This window comes from Xiphophorus couchianus, chromosome 7 (genome assembly GCF_001444195.1).
Source record: "Xiphophorus couchianus chromosome 7, X_couchianus-1.0, whole genome shotgun sequence".
NCBI lineage: Eukaryota > Metazoa > Chordata > Actinopteri > Cyprinodontiformes > Poeciliidae > Xiphophorus > Xiphophorus couchianus.
Genome location: NC_040234.1, coordinates 31421535 through 31448599, shown reverse-complemented (window position 1 = coordinate 31448599; position 27065 = coordinate 31421535). Strand labels below are relative to the sequence as shown.

Below are 27065 nucleotides of genomic sequence, written 5' to 3'. Positions count from 1 at the left end.
TGTAGGCTTTAAGTGTCACTGACTGTCCAATAGACACGTGTAGGGCTTCTTAAATTTTCTTTTGCACGTAGAAACCATGGAGTCCAAAAGCACATGCAAGTAAAGAACCACTGTTGATTTTTTAGAGTAGATTTTTATGCTGGTAGATAAATCTTTCACACATTTCCCTAATAAAATATCTTCCTCAGTGAGAATATGCTTCGCCTGGAGCTCCTTTCATCATGTCAGCAAAACTGTTCAAGCTATGTGCTGGGGAAAAAAATCCCACACACACAAACACCCACACGCCCACACACACCTCATCTTTGCCATAGGCTTCCACTGAGAAAACAGCTTGAAGTGTCATTTTCTTTAAAGAAATGTATTCTAGCCTATAAGTGAGGCACATGCATATGAGAATAAGAACCAATTCAAAGGAACTTCTGGGGGAGTGGGTTGTTGTAAGACTATTGGTGTCATGCAGCAATGTTTTTAGAAAGTGTCATTTGAAGTGGTGCTGATGAGAAATGCAGGTACAGCTCTAGAGGAAGTGGATGATGAAATTAATACATTTTAGTTAACAAAACTGAAGGGCTGCAGAGGCTAAATGTCCAAGAAACAACCAGATTAATAACAAAGATAACTCTAATTATCTCTAACTCATAAAAAGGCAACGATTTAATATAAAATTGTCTATCTTAATGCACGCCTCTTGCTTATTTCCAGGATTAAAAGACATTGGATGAGACAGGCCATGTTAAAATGAGTTGTTAAAGCCTAATTCAGTTTCCCAATTCTCCTTTTCTTTACTGAACTTTTTCCATTCAATTATAGAGAAATCCAGCAGCTTAGATAATGTCAAAGTAGAAAGCTCTGTAAGATATTAGCAGGCTATTTGGGTCCCCTGGCACAAATGTACTATCAGAGCTTTCCTCTACTTTGTTTTTGATCTAAAATGTGCAGTTTCTTCTCGTATCTTCAGGAAGAGTCATTTTATCTCATTAAGACACAACTTTAATTACTTTAACCTACTCTTTTTCATGAGGAAGACCTAAAAACATCTTCTTTAACAAAAAAAAAAAAAAATATATATATATATATACACAGTATATTTCTATTTGGGTTACACGGCTGTTAAAATGTCTTATAAATGTTAACCAAATTCAATCTGTTGTATAAGGAATATAATTTGCAAGAGGCTGAGGTGCCAGCAGAGGAAAAAATAAAAGGTTTTGTGGTAAAAGTGGTGTACGAAATTGTAGGTTTGCTCCTCACCCCATCCAATGAATATGAATCCCCAGAGGTATTTGGAGTCTGAGCGAAACGCCATGAAGATGAGGCTGTGCAGGTAGAGGCCTTCCACCAGGATCCAGAAGTAGTTGGTGGCCAGGAAGTAGATGAAGAGCAGCACCGTCACCTTGCAGCCGATCTGGCAACAGAGCATTCAGACTTGTCGCATATGATTTGTGTTCATTATCATGCAGCTTACTTGTTTTGCCTTTGTGCTGACACATTCATCAGCTGACCGCATTACTGCACACAAACAGCTCCTGCACCATAGGTGAGCCCAAGAGAGCAAACAGTCTGATTGCAAAGTGGAAAAGCATAAATTTGCATATGAATGAAAAAAGGTACACAAGTGAACAAAGTAAAATCATAAATTGAAGCTGATGATGGATGGAACATTTGAGGCAACAAAAGTATTTTCCTACCACATAGTGCTTCCACAAACAAGTGACTGTTAATTTTAGTTTTAAAAAATGCTATATATATCAAATATGGCTTAAAACAAACTTTGTAATTTAACACTTTGAAACTGATCTCAGATGCTTGGAAACTCCAGCTACAAGGTGGAGCTGTGCCTTGAAGGTCCTTCCATTTGTTTTTCACAATTGAATGGTCGACACTGGAGATTAAAGGATTTCTCAAGCATGTATGAAAGAATCAATTCAACACTGCATGTATGTTTTTGATGAGGGAAAAACATAACATTATATATGATGTTAAGCTCAAAAATGTCAAATTTACATAAAACTGCTCCTTTAAGTCTGTAAATCAGGAGTGTCCAAGTGTATCTTATTACTACTATTGAGTACTTTTGATAGGTATTTTCCTTTCGAACCTAAATAAAAGAAAGAACCACAGACAACGTATATGAATTTCATGTAGCTTTTGCAAAAGGAGAAGTCTCCGTCTACTGCTCCTCCGAGCCGTTCACAGAGCGTTCTGATCTGCTCTGACAAAAACTTCTGTTTTTATTGTCAAAGAAGAACAGGCAAGGGGGCAGTCAGGAAAACAGCAGAGGTCGTAAAGCTTCTAACCCAAACATCTAACAACAACCCAGTTCCAGATGTGATATCTGATCAAAGGTCTGAGCCCGGTTCAAATCTCGGTCAGTACTGTCAAGAAAACAAAATACGACTGCTCACAGGTAGTTACTAAATTAGGAGGTGTTCTTGTAAAAGGATTTAAGGTCTGAGAAACTTAGTGTTATCTATTTCTCGTAAAGTTGAACAGACAGTAGTGACCTCCAGGTCATTTAAAGAAGAGAACACTTTAAACAGAAAATCACAAAGATCTATAGGCTTAATGTGAGCTAAAGTAATAATAGAATGATAATACCAAAAAATCCCTAACAACTTTAAACTCTGTGTGTCTGCAAAAATGTTCAGTAACCACATGAAGGCGAAATAAAAAATGAATTGTAATTATTTTTGTAAGGCTATTGTAGCCAATAAGCATCAGCAACAAATATGGAGTGTTTTCTTCTACATAAACCCTGAGGTCGCAAGTCTGTTTATAAAAATCATGTTTAGAGCTTTGTAGACACAATTATGGTTTTCTAGTTACATGACAGGCCTTTGCCATCCATCCATCCATCCAGGCTCTGATATCCTCCAAAGAGAAAAGTCCATTAGGCATCGAGATCAGATGACAAACCACATTTAATTAATTCATTTTATTGAACACTGTTTGCACTCTGAGCTTCCCCAGATGACATATCTCATCATATTATCTATAATGTATAACAGTTGAAGCCAGATGGTTACAAATACTGACTTTCCATGTAAATATATGAGGTGCAGATACATCATCTCGATATGCATCTTTATTTTTCTAACATGTCTTATAATGGAAGTGCAGCATACCTTCAGGCATATGTTGCTCTAAACCAATAGTGACACAGTCACAGTTCAATAAATAATCTGAGCTGTCTGGCTGCAACTTTTTTTTTAATCAGCGCAGATCAGAAATTCAAATTAAAAAAACTCCAAGCTGTATTTTGTTTGCTTTTTATTTACTTTCACTGTGCAGAATGTTGAGTGTACACAGTTTTTTTAAATAGGCTCTTGTCAACTTTATCTAATAAAGATGAATAGATTTTCTGAGTCACAAATTGAATTTTACTCCATATGAAATACAAGTATCATGTTCAATAGCATACAATGGAGGAAAAGGTTTTTAAAGGTAAAGTGTACTTTTATTCTGCTTCTACAAACTCAGAAATACCAAAGTCAGACCGTTCTGTAAAGCCACTATGGTTGGATATTGCCATTTGTCATTGAAGATATTGATTTATTCCATTTATGTATGGGTTGACATTGGAGAAAAGATTTGCAACAATGAAAAATGGCAAACCACCACTCATTTTTCTCAGCATCTTGTAGATCTGACACATTACATAACGTAAATCAATACTTTTTATATGTTTTTAAAATTAAAATATTACTTTCTTGCTTTGACTTACAACTACCCTGTCGTCATATTTGTTAAAAAAAGTGAGAATTATCCAATTAACTTCTTTTTGAATAAAATCAAAATATAATTATTCACGAATCACACTTTATAATCAAAACCATTAAATTAAGCAGCTTTTAAATTGCAGATTACAAAATTATGTCAATAATTACACTTAGCTTTGGTCAAATAAAACTTACTCCTGTGTGCAGATTGTAAAAACAACATTTGAAAAGGTGAAAAACAACATTAGATAGAGGAATAAATGTATGGTTGGACCAATTTTGTAAACATCTCTTTCATCCTGCTATATATTTTTTCTCTCCATCTCCCCTTGCTTTTAATATGTTAACAGAAACAGTGCAAGCATGCTGGAATCTGAGTTTGTGTTCACTTTAACTGTGTGAGATGTTTTCCTGCAGCCAGACTAAACAAGAGAACATTATAGCTTTCATTAGTATGCAGAATATAGGCCATTATATTTATCTTTGTCTCCACATGTTGGCAAATCTTTAAGATCTTTGCATAACAGCATGGATGTCCCTTTATCCTTATTTTATTTCCTCTAAGGCTTATGTATCTATCCTCCATGATTCTGATTTTAATAAGCTTATGAAAGGAAACCCAAAACATTTGTGCATTTTAAACAGAAATTCAGATAAATATCAGAGAAATCTACACATCTGAACTGAATAAAGTCAAAAGAAAATTAGATACATTATGTTAACATAAATATTCATGCAAACGTCATTAGCACAGAATATTATACTTTCTGATGTCTTGTTCCTGATAAAGTAGCATGAGTTTAACAAGCTCTAATTAGAAATTTGACAGACATGCTAAGAGTAGCTTGACAACTGTAGTTATAAAACAGAGTGTGCAGCTGGAGTGCTCTTACTTTCTTTGCCATAACTGCCAAATCTGCTTTTTCTTTTTAAAATGAGGTCAAGTTTAGAATCAGTTTTTTTCTGCTGCTACAGAAAATACAGACACTGGGCTTTTACCTGGGCTCTCATTACAAGAGAGCCATGACAAGGACATGCATATTTTAGCTATTTTAAAACACTTAGCAATGTATTCTGTTAAGCATCAATCTCCTTTTAATTATGATAAAATGGCAAGCAGGCATTTTACAAGAAAACGTTCAAGAAGACGACTTGATACTTACATATTGGGACTTGTCGAGTGATGAAATGCTCGCTGTTTTCAGGTTATCCAGCAGGGCTGAGTCAAAGTCTTGCAATCCGGCACTCGAATAGACAACTTTGTCCTTCACGAAAATGCTAACAGCCCGCAACATGAAGGAAACGAACAAGTGCATGTGGATGTAGTTTCTGGTGCAGTGAAGGCGCCTGCCGGGATAAGAGAAGTTATGGTTAATTGTTATGGAAAAACAAATAACTAATTTCAGCCCTCCATTATAACTATGGAGGGCTGAAAAACCAGGAATATTATACAAAAGTAATGTAAATGCTTTATCTGGCTTTGTATACAGTTGTATGACCAAGAACTCCAACTAAAAGCCATGAAATTTATCAAATATTTAGAAATTATTTTCTTTACTCTGCAATAATAAGGGGTAAAAAAAGGAATATATGCAGTTTCTTTTGTCAAATACAGTAAACAGTCTCTCACTTAAGGCCCACCTCGGCTTCAACACAAGTAGTTGCTGAACATCAGATCAGCTCCCTGCATACAGTAAAAAGCTTTTCAGTAATCCAACACTACCTTGACGAGAGCTACAGCACAAGGATGTAACTCAGTTTTTCAATGCAAAAAATTGCAAGATAAACTAAGAAGGAAGTAATTGTCAGGGACACTGTAAGCCAACTTATTGTACTCAATATGGGACTCACCGTTGACACGTTGTTGCTCTTGCAGAATTTATACAATAGGAGCCAACAGAGAAACTCCAGACACTTCAGATTTAAAGCCTGCTTTGTTGCTCTCAGTGACTGCAGAAGTTAAGCCTCAGGCACTGACAGGTTTATCGTTCTAACCAGCTCCTGCATTGCTGATGCTGCTCTCAATTAGCATGAAAGAGCAGAGCCAACTCCGATTCAATGAGTGGCCCACTCATCATTTTCAGGGCTGAAGATGACAATGTTTACAATGAAGGCTTTCACATAAAAAAATGACTAAAACCTGATTGCAGTCCTTAATTAGCAACAATGGGCTAATTACTATTCAACAGTATACAGCTGTAATAAGAGGCTCACATAAACTAATCATACGCATGACTGTCATTTGAATTTTGAGCTTTTAAAGATTAATTGGGAACATTCTTTTTCAGGGTGAAATAACTATGCAACAAACTGATCCACTTATTCTTTAGAAAAAGAATTGGATTGCATTTATTGTGGCCTTTTCCCAATCTATCATAGTCTGAAATATTAATGACTATTAATAATTAGTCATTGGTAAACTCACCAACCACTTTATTAAGCACATCTGCCTTAATTCTTCCTGGCACAGATCCTGGGTTTCTGCATGTTTCACCAACTCAAATTTACAACTTTTTAAGACCTTTATAAGACCACCATAAATGTAATTTAAGACCAGATAAATAAATTGTATGGGTTTGCAGCAAAAGTGAGCCAATGACAAATACGGACATTGTCCAGCCAACTGGCAATAAATTTGCACATAACCAAAATGGATGTAAAAAAAAAAAAGAGCTAGCTTTACTCTTGCTAGTAAACTAGCTAGCAGGGATATATTAGCAGCTACGGCAGCTGCAAACACCTTGAGTCACAGAACGCAGTGAAGATGTCTGTGCATGACTCAAAGTTTTGAGTCAATGCAAAAACTTAAACTACTTGGGAAATATGAGATTAAACGAGAATAAATAAATTTCAGAGTTGTGATTAAGCCAGCTAGCAAGCTTATTATTATATTTCAATTAATTTAAAACTTTTTAAGGCCTTATGTTTAGATACATAAATGTAAGATGTTCTCAGACTATAAGGATATGTGGGCAGATGAGATTTGGTTACCATGGAAGCCACTTCAGTACAGTAAACTCGCTGCCATGTTTTAGAAACTACTCTGACATAATATAAGGTTTTTGAAGTGGTAAATGATCCTGTTGGAAGTAGCTGGGTTATACAAAAGGACCCAAAAAATGCCGCCGTGCAATTACACTACCACTACCAGCCTGAACATTTGATAAAAGGCATCATGGATCCACATCTTCAATTTGTATAGACCAAATTCAAACCCTAAAATCAAACTGCTTCAGACCAGGGAAATTTTTCCAGTGTGTTTAACCTCCAATTTCTGTGACACTGTTCAAATTCTAAACTCGTTTTTCCTGTTCTTTATAGACATAAGTGTCAAATGGTGAGATGTTCACAGCTCACTGTATTTTTTTCTCTTTTTCTGGCCATTTCCAGTAAACATGAGAAGTACTTGTGCATGAAAATCCCAGTACATCTGCTGGTTGTGAGTAAGGCCTCGTTGGATGTAAAATGTGTGCTTCATGCAATCCTGCTCTGCCAGTAGAATCGGATCTTCCTTCACTGATACACACGCCAAAAGTGGCAGAGATACTAGAGCTGGAAGGAGAGCTGATAATAGTCCTGAAAATCAAGATTATTAAAAAATATCATTCAGTCCCTCCAGGATTTCACAGTTTTGTGGCTCTGCTTTAGAAATATTTGCAAGGAATTTTGAACAAAAAGATCAGTCAATAAACACCTTCTAAAACATACATGAAGAATAAAAAAAAGTCAATTGCAGACTTCTTTTGCTGGTGAAATATATTAATGCAAAGTGTGCAAAATTATTTCCCGCCGCCTTCATGTAGAACAGAGGCATACTTTTTTGCTCAATCCTTTGCGATTATGTATGATATTAAAATGACATTAAATGTGACTTCTTAATTGCCATATCAATCACGGACTACAACTTGACTCAGCAGTGTGGTAAAAGCAGAGGTGAGGCTAGACGTTATGGTTGTCCATCATTTTGACCAATAAGTTAAAAAAAAGTCATAATCTATTTTTGAAATTATAATACTGACATCCATCCAATAACGATAAAACTATACTGTTGAGTACTTAAAGTTTACATAGTATACTATGCTGCAATTGTAGTAAAGCTTTGCATTGGCGATGAGGGAATATTCACACTAAAATAGGAAACTGGCAAACAGCAGTAAGAGGTTTGTAAAGATCAAAGATTCATATGTTGCTTTGTTGAGTCAAACACAGCAGATATGAGACCTCTGACAAAAGGTGGCTTGACGGCCCTTTGAAAAGGCAGCAGCAACTCATGCAGGATTTATGCTCTGTGGTCTTTATCAGAAATGCATGTCTGGTCACATTCCTTTATTCCTGTTTTGAGGTGTGCATGTTTTTATCTGAAGTTTCTGATACAAACTCAAAGACCAGTTGCAAAGATGCTGCCATTCAAATCAGGAGAGTTTAAAGGCAAAAAAAAGAATTACTAAAATGGTTAAAATCTTTGAATAAAAGAAAAGAAAATTATATTAATCATAGTTTGAAAGCTGTTGTACTTTATTTCACATTGTTTGCGCATTTAAATGTTCTGACATTAGTTGTTTTTATTTTAATAGACACATCAAGAACTTGAAAGAAGATTTTTTAGAAAGGTCCAAGTTTTTATAGATAAATCTTATCTTCCAAGAAAAGATAAGTTTCCAAAAGCATCTGAAGTTATCTGGAAAAGGTTTTCTAATAAATTACATTTTGTTGAGAAACATAAATGAGAATTCACAAGTTCACTGCAAAATAATCTTATCAAGTATTTTTTGTCTAATTTCGAGTGCAAATATCTTAGTAAACTTAAAATATGACAAAATAACTTAAAAGAAAACATTTTATCAAGATAAATAAGCTTGTTATAAGTGAATAATTCTTGTACATTTAAAAAAAAATAGAATTTCCGCTGTTAGATTTTTTTACTTTAAAACATGAAAAATGTCTTGTAAGTGGAAAAATCTGTACTTTATGCTAGAACAGTATAATGTACAGTGTTAGTACTTTATATTTTTTTGTAGTGTTGATCATTACATTAAAGTCTCCTTATCTCCATTCAAATTTCATAAAGGTTAGATTTTTGGCGTACTAATGGTTGTCTTGACGACAGAGTTACCAAAAGTCTCTCTTCTGCTTCTCTGTTTACTGCTGTGCTCATCTGACCTGTCAGTTTAGGTGGATAAACATTTATTTTTGCTGCTGTGTCACACTGTTCCAATAAGGAAGAGGTACTGAAAAATGTATAACTTGGGTTATAGTTTCTAAACCTAACTCTGCTCTAAACTCTCCATAACTCCCCCCAAACTAAATTATCTTATCTAATTAATCAGACTTTTATTTATTTATTTATTTATTTTTGGTGAAGTGTAAGAATTACTTTTCTTCCAGCATTTAATTTGAAGTGAGATAATATCTTTGTTTTCACTGTTTATTTGTGGTGTTTTGTTGGACTTTCTTTCCAAAAGACAGAGTTAATGGGTCCTGAAGGCTTTTCTAATTTTCTTCATGTTTACAATAAAACATAAAGCTGCACTTCTTCACAGTTTTGTCCTTGAGTTTGTTTGGAGAGCTCCTTGATTTGTGCTGTTCCCTTGGTGATTTTGAAGATGCTGTGGGTTTTCATATCAAGCGCTTAGGTGAAGCTGTGGAATGTCTACGTTGTGAAAAATGTCTGCAGAATAACTGAATGGAGGCATAATATTAACGATCAAACCACCCCTTGAAACATCTGGAGCATTGCTGAAATGCTTCCCTTTGGGTAACCTTTTCCATTTTAGAAGGGGACTTCTCAAAACTGTTAAAAAACAAACTAAAGTCAATTTTTTGTGCTGAGAGTGAGTGACTCATACAATGAAAACACAAAAACTGTCTGTTTTGAATCCCCTAAGGTTTTAAAATGTCAACCAGTTTATTATTATTCACCTGCTTTTATTTCCACCAGCTGGTTCAGACATATAAGACTTGTGAGCAAACACACACCTTTTTTTTTTGTCAACAAACTTTTCAAAACTGTTGAAGGGCTGTCAACGATTAAATGATGCAATTGTTTCAAAAGACCTCAAACTGTCACTTTTTGCCAAGTATTTGTAGTTCTATAAACTGTGCAACAAATTAGTTAGTGATCATTTTAACTAGTCATTAACCAGTTTATAAGAATACAGGAAGTATTTTCTTACCGAAAGTATCCAATGATCATGATGGCCACTAGCAGAGAGCTGAAGGACACAGCGTAGCCGGTGGTGTACATGACATATAGACTCTCAAAGAAGTCTTTCTGTGAACATGCAGGAAGAAAAAAGCATGCTGTTTAGTTCACTTCTATAGAAAAAAACACAAGCACGGTCTCACAGGACTGTCTAGACAGTCTTAAATAAGTCTTACACAAGCACAGTAAAATAAAAATGTCCAAATAAGCCTAAAAATGGTCTGCAAACTGAAATTTTCCAACCAATGGTCAGAGGAAAATAGGCTGAAAGATGCTGGTGATAAAGTCAAAAGGAGGCTCCATCTCTCTCCCTAAAGATGTTTATTTATAGCAGATTATATTTTTCAAACACCATGGTTGCTGGTGCAGCTTACTGAATATAAAAAGGTGGAAAACATGATCTTCCAAAGCATTTCTGCTTTATTTGTTTTTCATTTTATGCACGGAATCCATATTTGCAGGAAATAAATAAATGACAGTAAAAATTAAAGTGGCACTATTTCAGTTTAAGAGAAGCAGTAAAACTGAGCGCTCATATGTCGAGAAAAAAAAAATTGATTTGAAGTTCAAGTACCAAATCAGCAGTGCAGTCGGGCGTTAAAACCAAATGGATGAGAGCGCCGCGGACATTCAGTCACACCATCTGATGATGACATTTACGGCACAAAGCCTTCAAATTTCTCACTGAGTCACAAAGAATAACACCTACATAAAAGCTTACATGTCCACAAAGGATGTAGAACCTTTTATTTTTACTTGCTCTATTATGTTAGAAATGTATTTTGTTTTACACATCAAACTGAGTGTGAAAACATTAAAACACAACTTAGAAGTCAGAAAGTTAATGTATTATTTTGAACACAGCTGGTATAAAAGTGGAGGTATTTTGTTGTGATTGTCTTTGTTTAATTTAATTGTTACAGGAAAAAAAGATGTTGGTTGCGTCTTTTTAGCAAAGATCTAAATCAAATCAATGTTTATTTGTATGGCATATTTGAGCAGCAAGGCAGTTCAAGGTGCTTTACATAATAAAAACAGAAAAATTACAAAGTCATACAGAAAATACTATAAATTCAGCAAGCTTCTCTATTCATCCTAATGTAATTCTTCTGCACTCCTCTATCAGTGAAGCCCAACAGTTTTTGCTCTGTTGGTGAGCAAACACCAGAAAATATTTCCATATTCAGAAAGAATCAAAAACACAAAATAAAAATCTAATTCTTTCATTGTATTTATTTTTTCTCCTTATTGTTTGTGCTTTTTCTTCTTTCTTTCTTTCTCATTTATGAAGCACATCAACACATAACACTCTGCGCTTGCACTGCACCTTTAATTTTGTTTCTGGGTCTATTCAGCTAATCTTAATGCCTTTATTTGATTTGTTTACATCACAATAATATAATAAATAATTAGAAATTCATTTTTTCTGTTTAGTACATTGAAGATGTATGGAAATTAAGTTTAAATACCAAAATAACTTGCTTTTCAATCAAATCAATGAAGGTTAAGAGTTTTCTACCAAATAAAAATGAAATTTGTAAAATAAAAAATAAAATTTTGATTCTTTTACTGACAACGTTGAGCTGAAACTCAGAAACCTAAATTCATTTTTGAGTCACTACAATTGAGAAATACTCAATCAGCTGAGTTCTTCTACTCCCCAGTTTTCCATTAATTCCAGTTTTTTTCCAACTTTTAACTTGATGCTCTCAGTTTTGTACTCTTCATAGAAGCAATATCTTTGATGCCATTCAGTTTAACTATGATACTTTTCACTTGAGCTAATGCCGTAAACAATATAATGTTCTCGTATCGGTTTCCTTGTTATATTATTTTTCGTTATCATAGTAAGAAAGTAAGATAACATATAAGATGTATTCCCATTTCTGTACAAATACATTGAACTCCACTCACATAGTCAGCGGTTTATTTCGAATCTAAGTTTTATAAAGCGCATAATAATGGTAGAGTGTTATTTACTGCATTTTAAGCAACAAAGCTGACCAAAATATTCATCCATCCAAGCTGTAATTCAGATTTCCCAGAAAGCCTCATCGTAGTTCATCACAGATCATCAAGGTTTGATGAATAAACAAGCTATGATGCCTGTTTACTGGAGTGAAGGAGCTGACTGTTTCTGTGATTATTCCTTTTGCCTCATCAGTTTTTGATTAGGTCATAGCTTTCATATTTTAATGTTCCTTGCTACGATGCTTTTGTGAACAGTTTGTTTGTTTCTTTGGTGCTTCATCACAGAGAAGAAAAAGTGCATTTATACAGATTTGCTTTTCTTCTAACATGCAATGAAAGGGAAAAAAAGAGAACTGATGCTTTACATATGAACTTTGAACACTGGTGCAGCCTTTGTTGAAGGGTTGAGCAATCACAAGGCTCTCTGAATGACAATATTAACAAAAATTCTCGTTATATTCAACATTAATACTTGCTCTTGCTTCCTCATCACTGAGGGGCTGAAGGAACCGTAGACACTCTGAATAATTGGTCCATGTTTTGTTCCATTGCTCCACAAAGACCCAGGAACCGTTGACATCACACCTCCTGTAAGCGTGTCCTGCAAATGTAGACTCAAGTTGGTGCATTTCCAAAAAATATTTGCAACATACAGACTGCCTACACATCTTCAATTCAAACATTTTTGGCATTTGGGGACATAGAAGTGACATAGAACATAGAAGTGCTTTAAAACTAACTAAATCTGATGTACAGAATTACAGTCCATGTATGAATAAGTACATAAAACTATAAAAATATATTTTTTGTTTGCTTTTATCTGCTTTTCTACTTGTTCCATCGTTTATTGTCAGTCAGTGTTTAACCTCATCTCTATCTTAGACAAAGCCACTAGCTGAGCTGTTGATGAGACTAACTATAAATGCTCTCTTTCATCCCATGGACATTTTTGGTTAGCTGTGCTTGTCACCTAATTGAAACTACAAAAGAAGTTGCTGCTGCCTTTGACTCTTTGCTCTTTCTTAAACATTAAAGGTACTTCTACATCAGTGCTTCTGTTTCTTTTTTGTTTGTGTGGTCTATCTATTTAAAGCCCTAGATGGTGATTCACATTTAGTCCAGTTCTGCTGGAGGTTTCCTCCTGTTAAACGGGAGGTTTCCCTCTCCAATGTCACTACATGCATGCTGAGTATGAAGAACTGGATTAATGTGTGGAGGTAAAGAAGAAAATTGGGGGAATCAAGGCTAATGCACTGCAAATATTTCCCAGATGTGTAAAGTGCCCCTGTTAGATCTATATAAATTGCAAAAGGAGAACATTAGAAGCTTCATTAGAACGTCTTTTCATGTTGCAAAGGTGTAAATGATGCTCAGTAGATAAGAAACACCTATAAAAACCTCTAGATTCTTTTATGCCTGGCAGCCAAAGCTTGACCAAACTGAGTCCATGCAACTGACCATTTACTTCAAGCGCAGCTACAAAACTTCAACTGTGTGGGTGAAAAAGAAAAAAAGTTTGTTATGATTTAGCAATGGAACTTCAGGAGACCTTTCAATAAACAAATAACACCAACTGTGCTATTTTACCATGACGTCATTTACAATGACGTAACAACGTTACCTTCAGTTGATATAAAAATGCTGCACATACATCAAGCGCAACAGAAGAGAATTATGGCCTCTGTCTCTTTAAGAAGCTTCTGCTCTTCCTGACAATCCGGTTTCAACACGTCATCACAACACTGCTCCGCCTTAATGCAGTTTACAGCCATTCTTAGGAATGTTTGACTGAGAAATAGTCTGGATGAGTTCAACAGACTCGGTTTCACCAGGTGTTTACTGATTGCTGCTGCCGCTAGTCTGGAGGAGCTGAGTAGCAAGCCCTGACTCGCTGCCACGGGAGATTGTTTAATCATGAGTAAAAAGAAATAAAGCAACACATTCAGACGTTTTGATGATATAAAGCTTAACAAGTCATTTTACACAATACCTCCCCTTTAAAGTGCAGATGCAGATTCAGAGTTGGTTAATGCAAAATTATATAGCAGATTTGTTTGTGTTATTATAAAAAATTAATCCCTTACGGGTTTCTTCTTTTTTTCTCACTATTTCATCACTGTTATGGATACAATTTTCTCTTTTATATCGGAAAATATGTTTTAAAAAGATCTTTTTTTTCTGTTTGTCCAGGGTATATTTGTCTATTTGTCATTATTTTAATGATCTGAAACATTTAAGTCTGACAATCAACCAAAAAAGGATAAATCTTAATGGGAGAGCATACTTTTTTCACTTTACTGAAGCTTATTGACCAATTAAATAGTGGATTTTTTTTGTCATTCCAGCACTTTGTTTTATCACACACCGCATGTCAGAAAAGCTGCATAAATGCCTTCAAAGGACTTTTATGGAATCCAATTTTTTAGGCATAACGCAATTTTGTGCTAAGTGTTTTCTTTCCCTTTGTAGATAAACCCATTAAACAACAAAAAGAACAAAACATTCATCTTATCCAAGACCCCTGGGTCTTTTCAAAATTTGCTTTTTAGATTTCAGGAGGTACTTTAGCACAAAGTGTCAGGGTTAAAAGTGGTTGCATTACCGAATATCAGCAAAGAGAGGGTTCTGAATTTATCATTGCATTCAGCGTTTCACATTCACAGTCATTGCTGGTACAGAAGAGAAAGATTGTTAACCTTTGTGATTGAAGTCATAGATGTAAGCTGGGCAGGGAACCTTCATAATCTGCCCAGGTGAGCCATGAGGCCAACAAATAAGACCGTCCCAGTCTGGAGGGCACACGTCATCTGCAGCGAGAAGACACATAAGTCACACTTTTATCTATCTGGTCATTAATGAGTGTCAAAAACCATCGATTGATCCATATCCACTTATCGCTGCAGCCTGGAATGTTTTTCTGGATAACTTAAGTTCTTTTTATCCAGTTAGAAAATATAAAGACTTGAGGATTTCCATCATTTTTGTAACTTTTTAAAAAAATCAAGTTCAGGTAACAAAACAAAATTTTGTTCACAGTTACAGGCTTAATAAAAACAAAATTACAGCTCTGATTGGAGCCATTTTTTCGGATAAATGGATAGGATGCTAAATTAAATGAATGATGATTAGATGAGCTTGTGTCCAGCACAATAAAAAGCCACATGTTGCACAGACTCATTAAACCCGCTGTGAATCGCTATTGTCGCAGCATCCTGCTGTGGTGAAAGTTGGACAAGAGCTGGGAAAGTGGCCACAACTGAGGGAATAAATAGATGCTGCTAAATAGAGAAAATATGAAAATAATGCTTCAATCTTAGCATAGTTGAAATATTCTACAGAAAATGCAGCTTGTGCAGCTGAAAAACTGAGGAAAAAATTATACTCGACATGACTATTGGCTTTCTTTTGCAAAACAGCCAATCCAGAAGTGACATTTATTTTCCTAGTGCTGACCGGCTGAACCCGGTGAAATGGAGCGTTTTAAGCGAATGTTAGGTATTCTTTAACCCATGCAAATATCGGGGGTCCAATGTACACAAATTTTTACCTATGATGGAAAAAAGAGGCATTTAAAAGAGAAGATGAAATTGTTATGCATGTTGATGTCTTCTTTCATTGAGCTATCTGTTGTGGATATTTTGATATGGTTAAGATAACTGATAACCTGCTGAATGTACACTGATAGTCATGAAGCAAAGGTGTTTGCAAGAAGTCTAAAGCCCATAAGAATAATAAATAGACTTCAAGAAAGTCTAAAATAAAATTAAAAAAAGAATAAAAGTCTGATTATGTTCAGGCAAACAGAGAGCCTGAAAGGTAAACTGATTGATTCATGAATTCATTTATAGACAACTCACTTCATACAAATGTTGTTAGAATAAATCCTGATGATTAAAACTGTGGAGATTTATGGATTGGTGTTTGTACCTGTGGTTGTTGGTTCCATACTGGACAGGTTCTGATAGCACCGCATTTTGACTTCATACAGGATGAACATCTGCTCCTGTGCAGAGAGAGGACTGTCGAACCCCATCTGTAAAGCACAAACACAAAGATCAGCTCTCTGACCCCATGTCAATATAATATGTAAATAAACTGGAAGCATTGCATAAAATTTTAATAGCATTTGGGACAACTAGGCATCCAGCATCTGCTTTGGGCAGATGTTGTAAACTGAGAAAAGACCACAGAGATCAGAAAGTAGTACAGTTCTCATTTTTAACAAAAATTGTGATCTTTACCTCTGAGAACATGTCCAGTTATAGAAAATGTTATAATTTAACTACTTTATGCAGTAATATTACTCTAATATAACTCTGCAAGCTAAATGTAGTCTTTTTCGGTAGGAACAGTACTGCAGTGCATGAGCATTAATAAATGAGCAAATGTGAATAAATTAAAGCACACTGATACGTATAAGAATTAAATGTATTGATTCTCATCATTAATCTGGATTTAGCATGTTGAGGTTACAGTAAAACAAGATAAGAGATAAATGAACTTTCATTGGTTGCAAGGTAGTTACATTTTTCAAATCTGACACTTAGAAATACAATAACTAAAACAGGAGCCATATTTCTTTTACACAGCTGGTTCACAACTTTTTGGATTAAACTTACTGTTTGGGCTATACTATTGTCAGTTTCCATAAGGTATAATATGCTTAGCAAACAGAGGTCCAGTTGAGGTCACTAACATCTTAAGAGTAACTGTAAATAAATGAAGAGAGTTTGAGTTAACATCTAGTTTAGCACTAGTTTTTGACAACTCTAGCCTACCACTGGTTGGCTCTAATTTAACACACATAAACTAGTAAAACTTTGCTTGAATTGTTCTACAGTAAATACATGCATTCTCCATAAAGTGAGTAGGTGTAGTGTAATATGAACCAACTTCGTTTCAGGGTTTTTGCAGCTTCCATGTTATTTGATGTACATGACATTATTATATACTGCTCAGCACTAACTCCTGCTCAGATCTTTACATGATCTATTTGATATAGCGCCAGAACAACTCTCTCAACTACAACTTGTTTTAAATGTAGCAAGAACAAAAGGTTTTTTATTGCTTCAAAAATGATGTGATTACACTAAGGGAAAAAAACGTGAATAGAAAACCAATAGAGTTAGTGTCTACTTTAAAATATTTGGGGTTTTTTAATCAATGATCATTTGGTTTTGAAGAACCATATTCAGTATGTTAAAATGTTGCATATTGGATTTTACTAATGAAATAACTCACGCTTCTATTCAAAAATTAGCTGCACAGCTTTATATACACAGTATATTTGATAATTTAGTCATTTGCATGTTTATTTTGAAAGCTATTTTGGGTACAGCTCCTTGTCTCTTAACAAGTAAACATAGAAGTTACGATCTTAGTTCTATGGATGTTCTGCAATTTGTTGCCCCCAAAGTAGAAACTGAAAAGAAAACTTCAAGGTTTTCAGCACCTCATGGAATAAATTACAATCTCTGTCTAATTTTCTTTGTAATCTGCCAATGTGAGATTATGCTCTTGCTATAAAAGAAAAAATTACACGCACCTTTTCCAGGGGTGCTAATGAGGATAGAGGTCACAAACACCTGAACCAAAACATGTAGAACGCTTTTTAAGGTGAAATGGTCTTTCTATTGATTGTGTTTATGTGGCTACAGCAGACTTTGATGTTAAGGAGATATTCACATCAAATTAGCATCCTTCGATATTGAAAATGATGATAAAAGATGAAGTAGTCTGTCCTGACAAAAACCATTGTCTTGACTTGTATGTGGAATTGAGAGGTTTATTTTAGTTGTGACACCAAAATGTCAAACTGACGGTTAATTTTCAAAAATAGGATGCATGCAAGAGCTTAATACTCCCTGCCAGGACCATAAATGTCAGCCCCAAAGTGTCATCTCAGTCTTTCCAGTAATTGTGGAGAGATTTCACTTGGTGCAAAACTGGATGATTTATCTGCAGCAAAGGTTACAATCCTTCACTGAGAACCTCTTGAAGTCCTTAATGTAAATTTTTAAGTGATCTTCAACTATCAAAGACTATCTATTTGATCAAGTGACGTGTTATACAGCTCTTTAATTTTGACAACACTTAAAAATAGGAAGCAACAAAAAAAGAACACCTAGCCTTTTTTTCCAGTAAGTTAATGTTTGACCTGTTCCAAAAACTTCCCGAATGTAATGTCACAGATCAGCAGGCACTGCGCCATTACCTAGCAACCCCAGGAAACCTAGCAACCCAAACAGAGTTCAAGCACATGTAGTCACATTTGCTCATTATGAAAGTAGAACTGACCAGATCTCATTATCTAAGAATGATTTTGTAGTAAAAAATGTTACAAACATGTTTTTTTTAAGCCCATAGACGTCTCCTAACCTGTTCAAGGAAGCACTATAGGTCACCTTTAAGCTTACTAACACTTGGGTTATAATGTAGAACAATGATCATTAGCTCAGCAGCAAATTAAACTCAGAATGTCTCAACAGACAGAAACATTTTTGCCTGAGAGAAAAGGTGAGGATCCAGATTCGGTCCAGATTGGGGGAGTTATAATTCAGATGGTTCTGTTAAGGATGCCTTCTGGACACCTGTTGTTTTCCCGCCACAACCTCCTTTGAGGAATCTCAGCGGGACCCTGAGAACACCTTGTGATAACCCATAATGAGCTGGAGAGCGTAAATGGGAAGAGGGATACATGAACCTTTGTTTTGAACTGTTACACCTGCAACCTGACTTCCAATAAAGTGAAGAAAAATGTCATGTTCATGATTCTTACACTTTTTTTCATGTAGAAATGGCATAATACTTTGGATGTATGGATGGATATTTGTACGCTTGAAGTAAAACCCAAGTCATTTAGCTGTTTAAACCCTAGAAGTGAAGACTACTTCACTGATAAAATACTGGAAAGTGTGTCTATGTAGTGTCAAGTCTTTCTCTTAGCACAAGACGTGTTTAAAAGAATCCCAGCTCATGAACAGATGAGGAAGTTTTATCTTATCAAAATCTTCATATTCTGCAATAATACAGAGGTTAATTGTTCAATCTGTCCTAATATTCTTCTGCGTAGGTTTACAGCTTTATACCACACAGCTTAACAAAGCCATTATTGATCCATCAGCACCTGTCAGGATGTCTTGGAAAGACGCATCACAACAGGGCCAAATCAAGATTACAGACCCATGGAAAATTAAGTAGATCAAGCATGCCTTAATGTTTCTGACAGTTTCCTGCAATATTGCTATGATGCTTAGGACCTGGAATGAAGATTCACTGTTTCTCAGTTCTTTAGATTACTCTTCAGTAATTTCGTATAATAACAGAAAGTTCTCTGTACTGCTTAACTAAAGCACGATTAATGTTTCAATGATTTCTGAAATTAGAAGCAGCAAATGTGGCAAAGCTAAGGCCATCACTCCCTTTGGTCTCATTATCGTTCTTGGTGCTTGCCATGTAGCTGGAGGGTCTCCTATTTATATACAGAGACATGACTGCCATTCAGACGTAAACTATGTTTGTTTAAACATTTTCTAAGGCTTGGCCTGCTGATGCAGTTCAGAGCATGTTAATATTAACTATTCATCAAACTCAATGCTCATAAACATTTAGCAATGCTGTTGCTATTTAATTTTCTTGATCAAAACGCTTGAAACTTGGATAATTAAATATTTCAAACTACTTTAAAGCTTTGCTCAAATGTTGGTGCATAATTCTATGCAGCTTTTAAATCAATCCAGTCATCATCTCTGCATCTGTCCAACCACTCATTCAAACAAATCCATGCATTTACCAATCCAAGACACATCCATCCATCAATCCATCCGCAGGAAGAATTCCATTTTCACTTGTAAAGGTGTTTTCACACCTGGCAATCAGTTGGGGAGGGACTAAAATTGAAACATTTGCTAGCTTTTCAGCTGGTGTGGGTCATTTGCATACTGCATTGTGTCAAACGATTCAAAATCTTTAAATAACCTGTTCCCCTCCTTGCCTGTGGTGGCGCTGCACCAAGAACTACTGACAGAAACGACACACGAGCACAACTTGCTTCTTCACAAATGAAAATAAAAATGAAGTGTCATCAAATTTTAGTGGTTGTAGAATTTCTCTTTTGACCACAAGCCTTTTCTCCCGCTAGCGCATTTGTTTTGGTTGTTGTTTATCCCCAGAATACCCTGCACTATAGATCATACCTAAATGAGCTTAAAAGCATCAACTGGCATAAACATCTCCAAATAGATATGTGCAATGTGCATGGTATAGGTATTATTTATATATTAATAGCTTCCAAAGGACTCTTTCTTTCCATCTAATAATTATTTTCATGCTGCAGTTATCTTCAACTATAAAACCACATCCTACAAGCCAACTTCAGAAAGCCAAACAAACTGCATGAGAGCTTAATTCCTTTTCAAGGGGTGTTCCACCGACAAAAGCTCCCGATAGGTACCAGAGAACTGAACACTAACTAATATTTGCTGCTTGATCACCATGGTTCTACACCGCCATGCTGGGAAGGTCTCCAGAATGGTAAAGGGGGGAAAGTAAAAGGAACAAAAACACATCAGGAGTCATTTCCTGAAAAAAACATGACAGCTTCAAACAGAGATGAAAAGAATAAGCACAAAAAGCTCTGCCATGCTGTATGTGGATGAAGTTTCTCTGAGGGAGATTTTGGGAAATAACTTGCTGGTTTTAAAACCTAAAGTACCTGTAAAAACAATATTTACCCCAGAGGTTAATTCCCCAAAGATGAGAAGAGGGACACTGTAAATTAATTTAAATGCAGCAAGAAAAGGACTTTAAGCAGGTGAGGTAACACAATGCAAATTCTCACATAAATATTTGAGGTAAAAGTAAAGAATTTGCAAAATGCGGGTAGGAAACACACACAAAGTGTGAGGAGCTTTGCAGTTTGGCTTTCGTCCCTGTTGGAGTTGTCTGCAATCTGGACAATGTGTGACTGAAATTTTTGAGATGTTCACCAAAAGATGGTTGGCCCTGTTCTAGCTAAATTTAGTCTCAGCTTTTAGGCATTTAGTTAAATGCCACAGTTTTTAGACACAGTATTTTATTTCAACATCATAATTCTGGACCACTTTATGTTGGTCTGTCACACCAGTTCCCAACAAAATACAGTGGAAATGGTGTAAAATGGAGGTGATATTCAGAAATTGAAATCTAATTATAATACCGACACACCTCAGAAAACCATCCAGAAAGCATCTTAACCCTTAAACCTTTTTGTTTTTCTGCTGTACATAATCCATTGATTTCAACAAGCCTTTCATGCATTTAGTGCCTGCAGGAGCAGCGTTAGCAAAGCAGGCCCGCAGCATGACTGCAATATGTTTTTTTGTAGAGTAGATCATTTCTTATTTACAGCCCTGATTGTTTTTTTCTTCCAATTTGGTCCAATTTGTGCTATGTTTTTCTCTCTTTTTGGTTTCAGTTAATTATTCAGGTATTATTTGCTTTGTTTTCTGATTTCTTTTCATAAAATGATTTCCATGTGTTTAAATCTGTGGGCTCAACTTGTAGGAATCAGACTAAGAAAGACCAGGGTAGAAGTGATGATGAATCTGTGAATGTTTTCTATCAGGCACAGACAAGGTTAGAGATGATTTGCCTGAGAAATCAGAGTATTTTAATTCATCAATCACTGAGAATGTAAATTAGCAAAAAAAATAATTATAGAATGCCAGAAATCATCTGCTGATTAATAAGCAAACTTTTTAATCTATACAGTCAAACAAATATATAATGTACAGTCAGTCAGATGGGAAATATGTTTGCCAGTACGGCCTGACTGTTTAACTAGGGTGCAAACCCCATCTACATACGAAAGGTGGTGTCAACTGGTATAACTGAATTTTGTTGTTGAATACCATTCAAACGTTCTTTATAAGCAAGTATATATGCCCACTGTGACAGATTGGCGACCTGTCCAGGGTGTACCCCGCCTTTCACCCGAAATGTTCCCTGCAGTTCCCTGCACCCCTCCTGACCCCACTAGGGACAAGGGTGTACAGAAAATGGATGGATGGATATATACCCAGTTTTCAGTGGGCAATTTTAAAAAGATAGTATTATGTAGTTTAAGGTGCCTAGAAGCCAAAACAATCAAGACACTATGTTACCTTCACATATCAGAAACAACTTAAAGAAAATTTGACTTTGCATCATTGCCTTATCTGACTCCTTAAAATTTGTCTCTGTCTCTTTAAGAACCTCCTACCATTTCTGACACTCCCCCTTCATGACATCATCACAACAACTCTTCTCCGTGCCTTCCACGGATACTGTCTAACATTAAAGAATGATACAAAGCTCAAAAGAGTTGATTTTGCGTAATACTCCCCCCCAAACCGTACTTAGGACGTTTGCTAAAATCTAGTCTTTTTCTGATGAACACTTTCCTCTTGATACAATATACAGAAATACTGTAAGGCATCTGTATAATATATAATATTGTTATATTTATATAGCATAATATATATATAAAAAAACAAATATTAAATTGAACACAAGTTTTTTTTGTTTTAAATTCATCTTGAATATTTTTTTTATATCTTGTGGTATAGTGCACTTCTCTAATTTGAGGTGTGCAACTATACACTTTTAGGTGTGCACACCGATTTTACTCTACAGATTTTGACTGAAACAAAGAGAGAAACGGGTCTGTTTTTGAAATCATTTCATTAAGGAAAAGAAATTTCAATATCAGGACAAATATACCTTTTCAACAAATCTAGAAAGTAGAAAAAATAGAAAAAAGTGGGATTTGGATCAACAGAAATTAACATTAGCAGGTTTAAAAAACAGAGATTTGTGCATATTTATTTGAAATAAGTCAAAAGTCAAACATAAAATAAAGTTTTATATTCATGTAGAAATCACAGTTATCCTATTGATTCCTTCCTCTGCCATTAATCAAAACCAAAAGCTGTACAGTCATGCTCTTTTCCAAAGTTTATTGGAAAAAAACTTTGGAGAAGTCTCCTCTACTTATTTACATTATGTTTCTATGTATTTCATTGATTTTGACCTTTATTCTGTTATTAACCAATGTGACATTTGCTTAGTGAAAATTTCCCCTGATGTAACATTGCTGTAATATTTAGGAGCATTGTTTTCATTCATTATGAGAGGATTTGGAACAAAAAGCCTATGCAAAAACAGTGACAACCAATTTGCAGATTAAAAGAACCACTTTGAACTGCTCCAATAGCTCTCTTGGCAGTGACTAATACAGCAGAAAATCCAGTGATTCACATGTCATCATGTGTCACCATTTTGCCTAATTTCCATTCGTCTAATGTCCTGAGATTTTTTTTTCCTGTTGAACTCATTGCTACCAGTGTTCAAATAAATCAACCTGACAGTGTCTGCTATCTCTGTACCTCAGAGAAGCACTTGGCTTTAGACTCTTTTAAGGTCGAGCTCCAGATAACATTTAGCTGGAAAAGCAGAAATATGTTGCTTTACCAAATATAGCCTATATTTGCAGAATGTAAGATGGGTTGGAGCTGGATTTTCTGAGGTAATTGCTTAATTTACAAATGGCAGTAAAAATACCGTGATTCCAAATGTATCTAATTGGTGTTTCTTTTGTTCTAGAAGACTGTAAAAATGTGAAAAGATGCTTTAAAGAGTAGCAGATGTGTCTCAAAGTCCTCATTAAAAAGGACTGTCAAAATAAAGTCCAACAGTTGTTTTTATATGGCATCCATGAAGGACATAAAAACTCATAAAAACTCTCATAGTTAACAAAAAGCTGAAAAAAGGAAGAAATGCTTGAATAACTGGAAAAAAAATCCACAAATAAATGTACGTAAAAGCATACGTGTAATCAATAAGATACAAAATCAAATGTCAAAGTAAGTAGATAATTAGGAAAAAAATATATATGTATATTTGTATGTATATTTCATATACAATATTACAAGTTGAATAGTTTATATCTTCTGCTGTAGATTTTATCTCTTTTTTCTTGATTTAAGTGGTTTTAGTCCACCACAGAAGTACAAAAAATGGGGAAGACAAATGTGAAATGATACAAAATTAAAAAATTACAAAATATTAACATTGTGTAAAAAATGTTTTTAAAGAAAAACAAATGAATAATGAATTTTTTAAAATGGCATTTAAGAAGGTAAGTAGGAATGTTGAACTGGAGTTAAATTAACATTTTTAACTTTACATTTTGTATGCCATATTATTTTACAGAATAAAGCCAGTCCAAATGTTTGAATTAATCTCTCATTGTTTTAGCTGTGTATCTATTTTTAATGCTAGTTCTTCTTTATTTGACAGCTTCAGAGCTCCATACAGGCGCAGCTGTGAAGGAAGGCTATTTATTCCGATGACTCATTGCCTGTTTATTTTAACATAAAGACTATTCTCCATGAAGCTGTTTAGATATATAGGATTTTACCATAGCTCAAGGAAAACAGAGGCAAATAACAGACAGTTTCTTACCTGTGCTTCAACCCAAGTCCAATAAATTAAAAAGTTAAAGATCCACAAAATAAAGTTCACAGTTCGTCGCGCTTTCAAAAACATTGCGAAAACGTGTGTTCAATTGAATCCTCCGTGATGTCGGCGCATCCTTAAATAAAATCTTCACGTCATTGCAAAGTTTCGCCTAAAGTTCCGTTTGAAAACCCGAGCCGCGGCAGGTGGATTCATCAAATCCTAACATCCCCACTTCGCTCCTGGCACATGCAGAAGTATTCCCAGAAATGACTCCCCCGCTCCTAGAGAGCGTGCAGGAAGGACCCCGTGACTGCTGCCTCTGCAGAGGAAGAGACCCCGCTGGACGCGGGCTGGCTCCGGAGGTCCCCGTTAACCCGCTGATGTGGTGTCCAGTGAGCCGCATGCAGGGATGGAGCTGGAATAAATGAGCTCCAATTTCAGGTGGCAGCACATTTCCATGTGTCATGAATCACTTCATAGTGTGGTGGGCATTTTCTCCACGGAGCACCCACCTCATCCAACCTGACTGCTGCTCCTGCAAGTCACCATGTGACGTGTGGTGGAGGCTCCTCTCTCTCCATCGGTTTTACCTCAATGAGGAAACGCGCGTCTCTGATGCATCTTCAACTTGCAAGCTGTTTTTCAGTCCCATCCAAAACAATTTTAAGAGCAGCAGCAGGGATAAATTATTTATTATACAAACACTGGTTTGCCTTCATGGTATGTACAATATATTGTATGGATACTATATTATTCAAATTTTATCACATTACGTCCACAAACCTCATGGTTTCATCAAATGGTGCATATATTTATATTCAGCCACCCTGAGTAAATACTTTATGTCCACCAGCTTTGCCCATCCAAAACTGAAATTATATTTCCCATTCTTCTTTGCAAGGTAGCTCAAATTCAGTAAAACTGATTCACAACTCATCCTCAATTAGATTTAGGTTTGAACTTTGACTAGGCCGTCATAACACATGACTATACTTTCATCTAAGCTAGGGATGCAAGTTATCAATTAATGAGTTAATGATGTGTTTAACGTTGATTGAGCTTATTGATTAATTGATAAGCGGATACTTTCTTAAAAATCTACGTTTTTGCTTGAATAGAGGTTTGACCGTCTTTCCATAACATAAAGAGTTAAATTTAAAAAAAAGAAGCATATTAATATTAATATTAATATTAATACAATTTCAACTTCAGTTAAGGAGCTTGTTGAGTATTTATATTTCAAACCAGAATCTCACATCAAACTCTTTTTGGGCCATTTCCTTTTTCCGTTCTGATATGGCATCTTTATTCCTGTATCAACTGGATGGCTTCAAGATGACCAGCAGTGCCCTCTATTGGATGGCGGCCAAACTACAACACTAAAAGAAGATCTAAGTTATTAGTTAATCACTAGAACTCATTTTAATCTAGCAAACCATGAATCAAAATCAGTTAATTGTTTGCATCTCTTATCCATTTTACTGCAGATTTAGAAGATGTTTAGAGTAATTTTCTTTCTGGACGGTGAACTTTCACCCCCGTCTCTAACTGGTTTGCTTCCAGGATTATCCTTCTATTTAACTCCTTCCATACATCCACTAACTGTGACGACCTTTCTTGTCCCAGTTGAAAAGACAACTGACCACAACTTGAAGCCATCAGCAGGAAGTTAATGATGACTTACATGATTCAATTAATTTTAAAACTGAATGCAAAAATTATATACTTTATCACTTCAAAATGTGGGTACTTTACAATCAAACGATTTCATAGAATTGAGTGATTATTAGATGTTAAAATCTGACAGACAGTACAAAAAGGTTTTGTCCCCTAGTCTGTTTTTAGTGAATTTGTAGCTCAGATCTTGAGTTTGCTGTGGTCATTATAGAAAATCATACGTGTTTATTGCTAAATGCAGCTGGATGGCTTTGGGTCCACGTTTTGGAGCACTTTTCATGATACTGTGAAGCATTGCCCAATCTCTGTGGCTGAATCTAAGCAGAAAGTGAATCCCTGTCCGCCTCAGGAGTTATCCAGCTGCTTCAGTCTATAAACGTCTGTGACCCAGTGCCACTGGATGTAATGAATGTCCTTTCCATCACTCTGCCTTGTGTGTTTCTGACACTTTAGATCATGAGCTGTGTTAAACCTTTATTATAACTTCTTCCACAGTCTACCACACTCTTTTCTTGGTTTCACTCCTTAGACGACTGTTCCAGAACAAATGTTGTGTTTTGTTGTTTTTGTCTCCACCTTTACTCTTTTGAATAGGAAAAATCTGTTTTCTCTGTTCTGTTATCAGACTTGATTATTAGAGTGTGGGTGTTAATTTGGCCACGCTTAATGTTTCAGATGGACGTTCTTTGTAGCAGCCTTTTCTCTTGCAAATAAAGCTTGGGTATTACAGCAACAGCTTCCAAATGCAAATGGGAATCTTGGAATCCACCAGATTTGTAGCCTGCATAAATGAAGAGAAGCTTACAGCTGACTGCAAGACTTTCTTTTATTCCAGCTGTTTGTTTTAGCTTTTTTCTAACTTTACACCACAAATGTTGTCTTCAGCTTGTATTCTAAAATCCCAAGATAACAGTTCACCACATTTATTTCCAGATATTTTGGAGCCAAAGCCTCCAGACTCAACAGCAGATCTCTGTTTAGTTTTCTCAGACGCTTTTCCTCTTTTATGTTCA

The 27065-nt window shown here is 35.5% G+C and overlaps 1 protein-coding gene across 1 annotated transcript in view; it reads right to left on the bottom strand.

Moving 5' to 3' along the window:
- pth2ra (parathyroid hormone 2 receptor a) overlaps positions 1-24926 on the bottom strand; it is a 48270-nt gene extending 23344 nt beyond the window's left edge. Inside the window, exons 1-7 of the mRNA XM_028022001.1 lie at positions 24379-24926; positions 15823-15928; positions 14592-14702; positions 12372-12496; positions 9896-9993; positions 4886-5069; positions 1255-1408 (exon numbers count right to left, since the gene is read on the bottom strand). Of these exons, the coding sequence (XP_027877802.1) occupies positions 1255-1408; positions 4886-5069; positions 9896-9993; positions 12372-12496; positions 14592-14702; positions 15823-15928; positions 24379-24462 (862 nt within the window). The 5' untranslated portion in view covers positions 24463-24926. The remainder of the gene's footprint in view (positions 1-1254; positions 1409-4885; positions 5070-9895; positions 9994-12371; positions 12497-14591; positions 14703-15822; positions 15929-24378) is intronic.
- Between the last annotated feature and the right edge of the window lie 2139 nt (positions 24927-27065).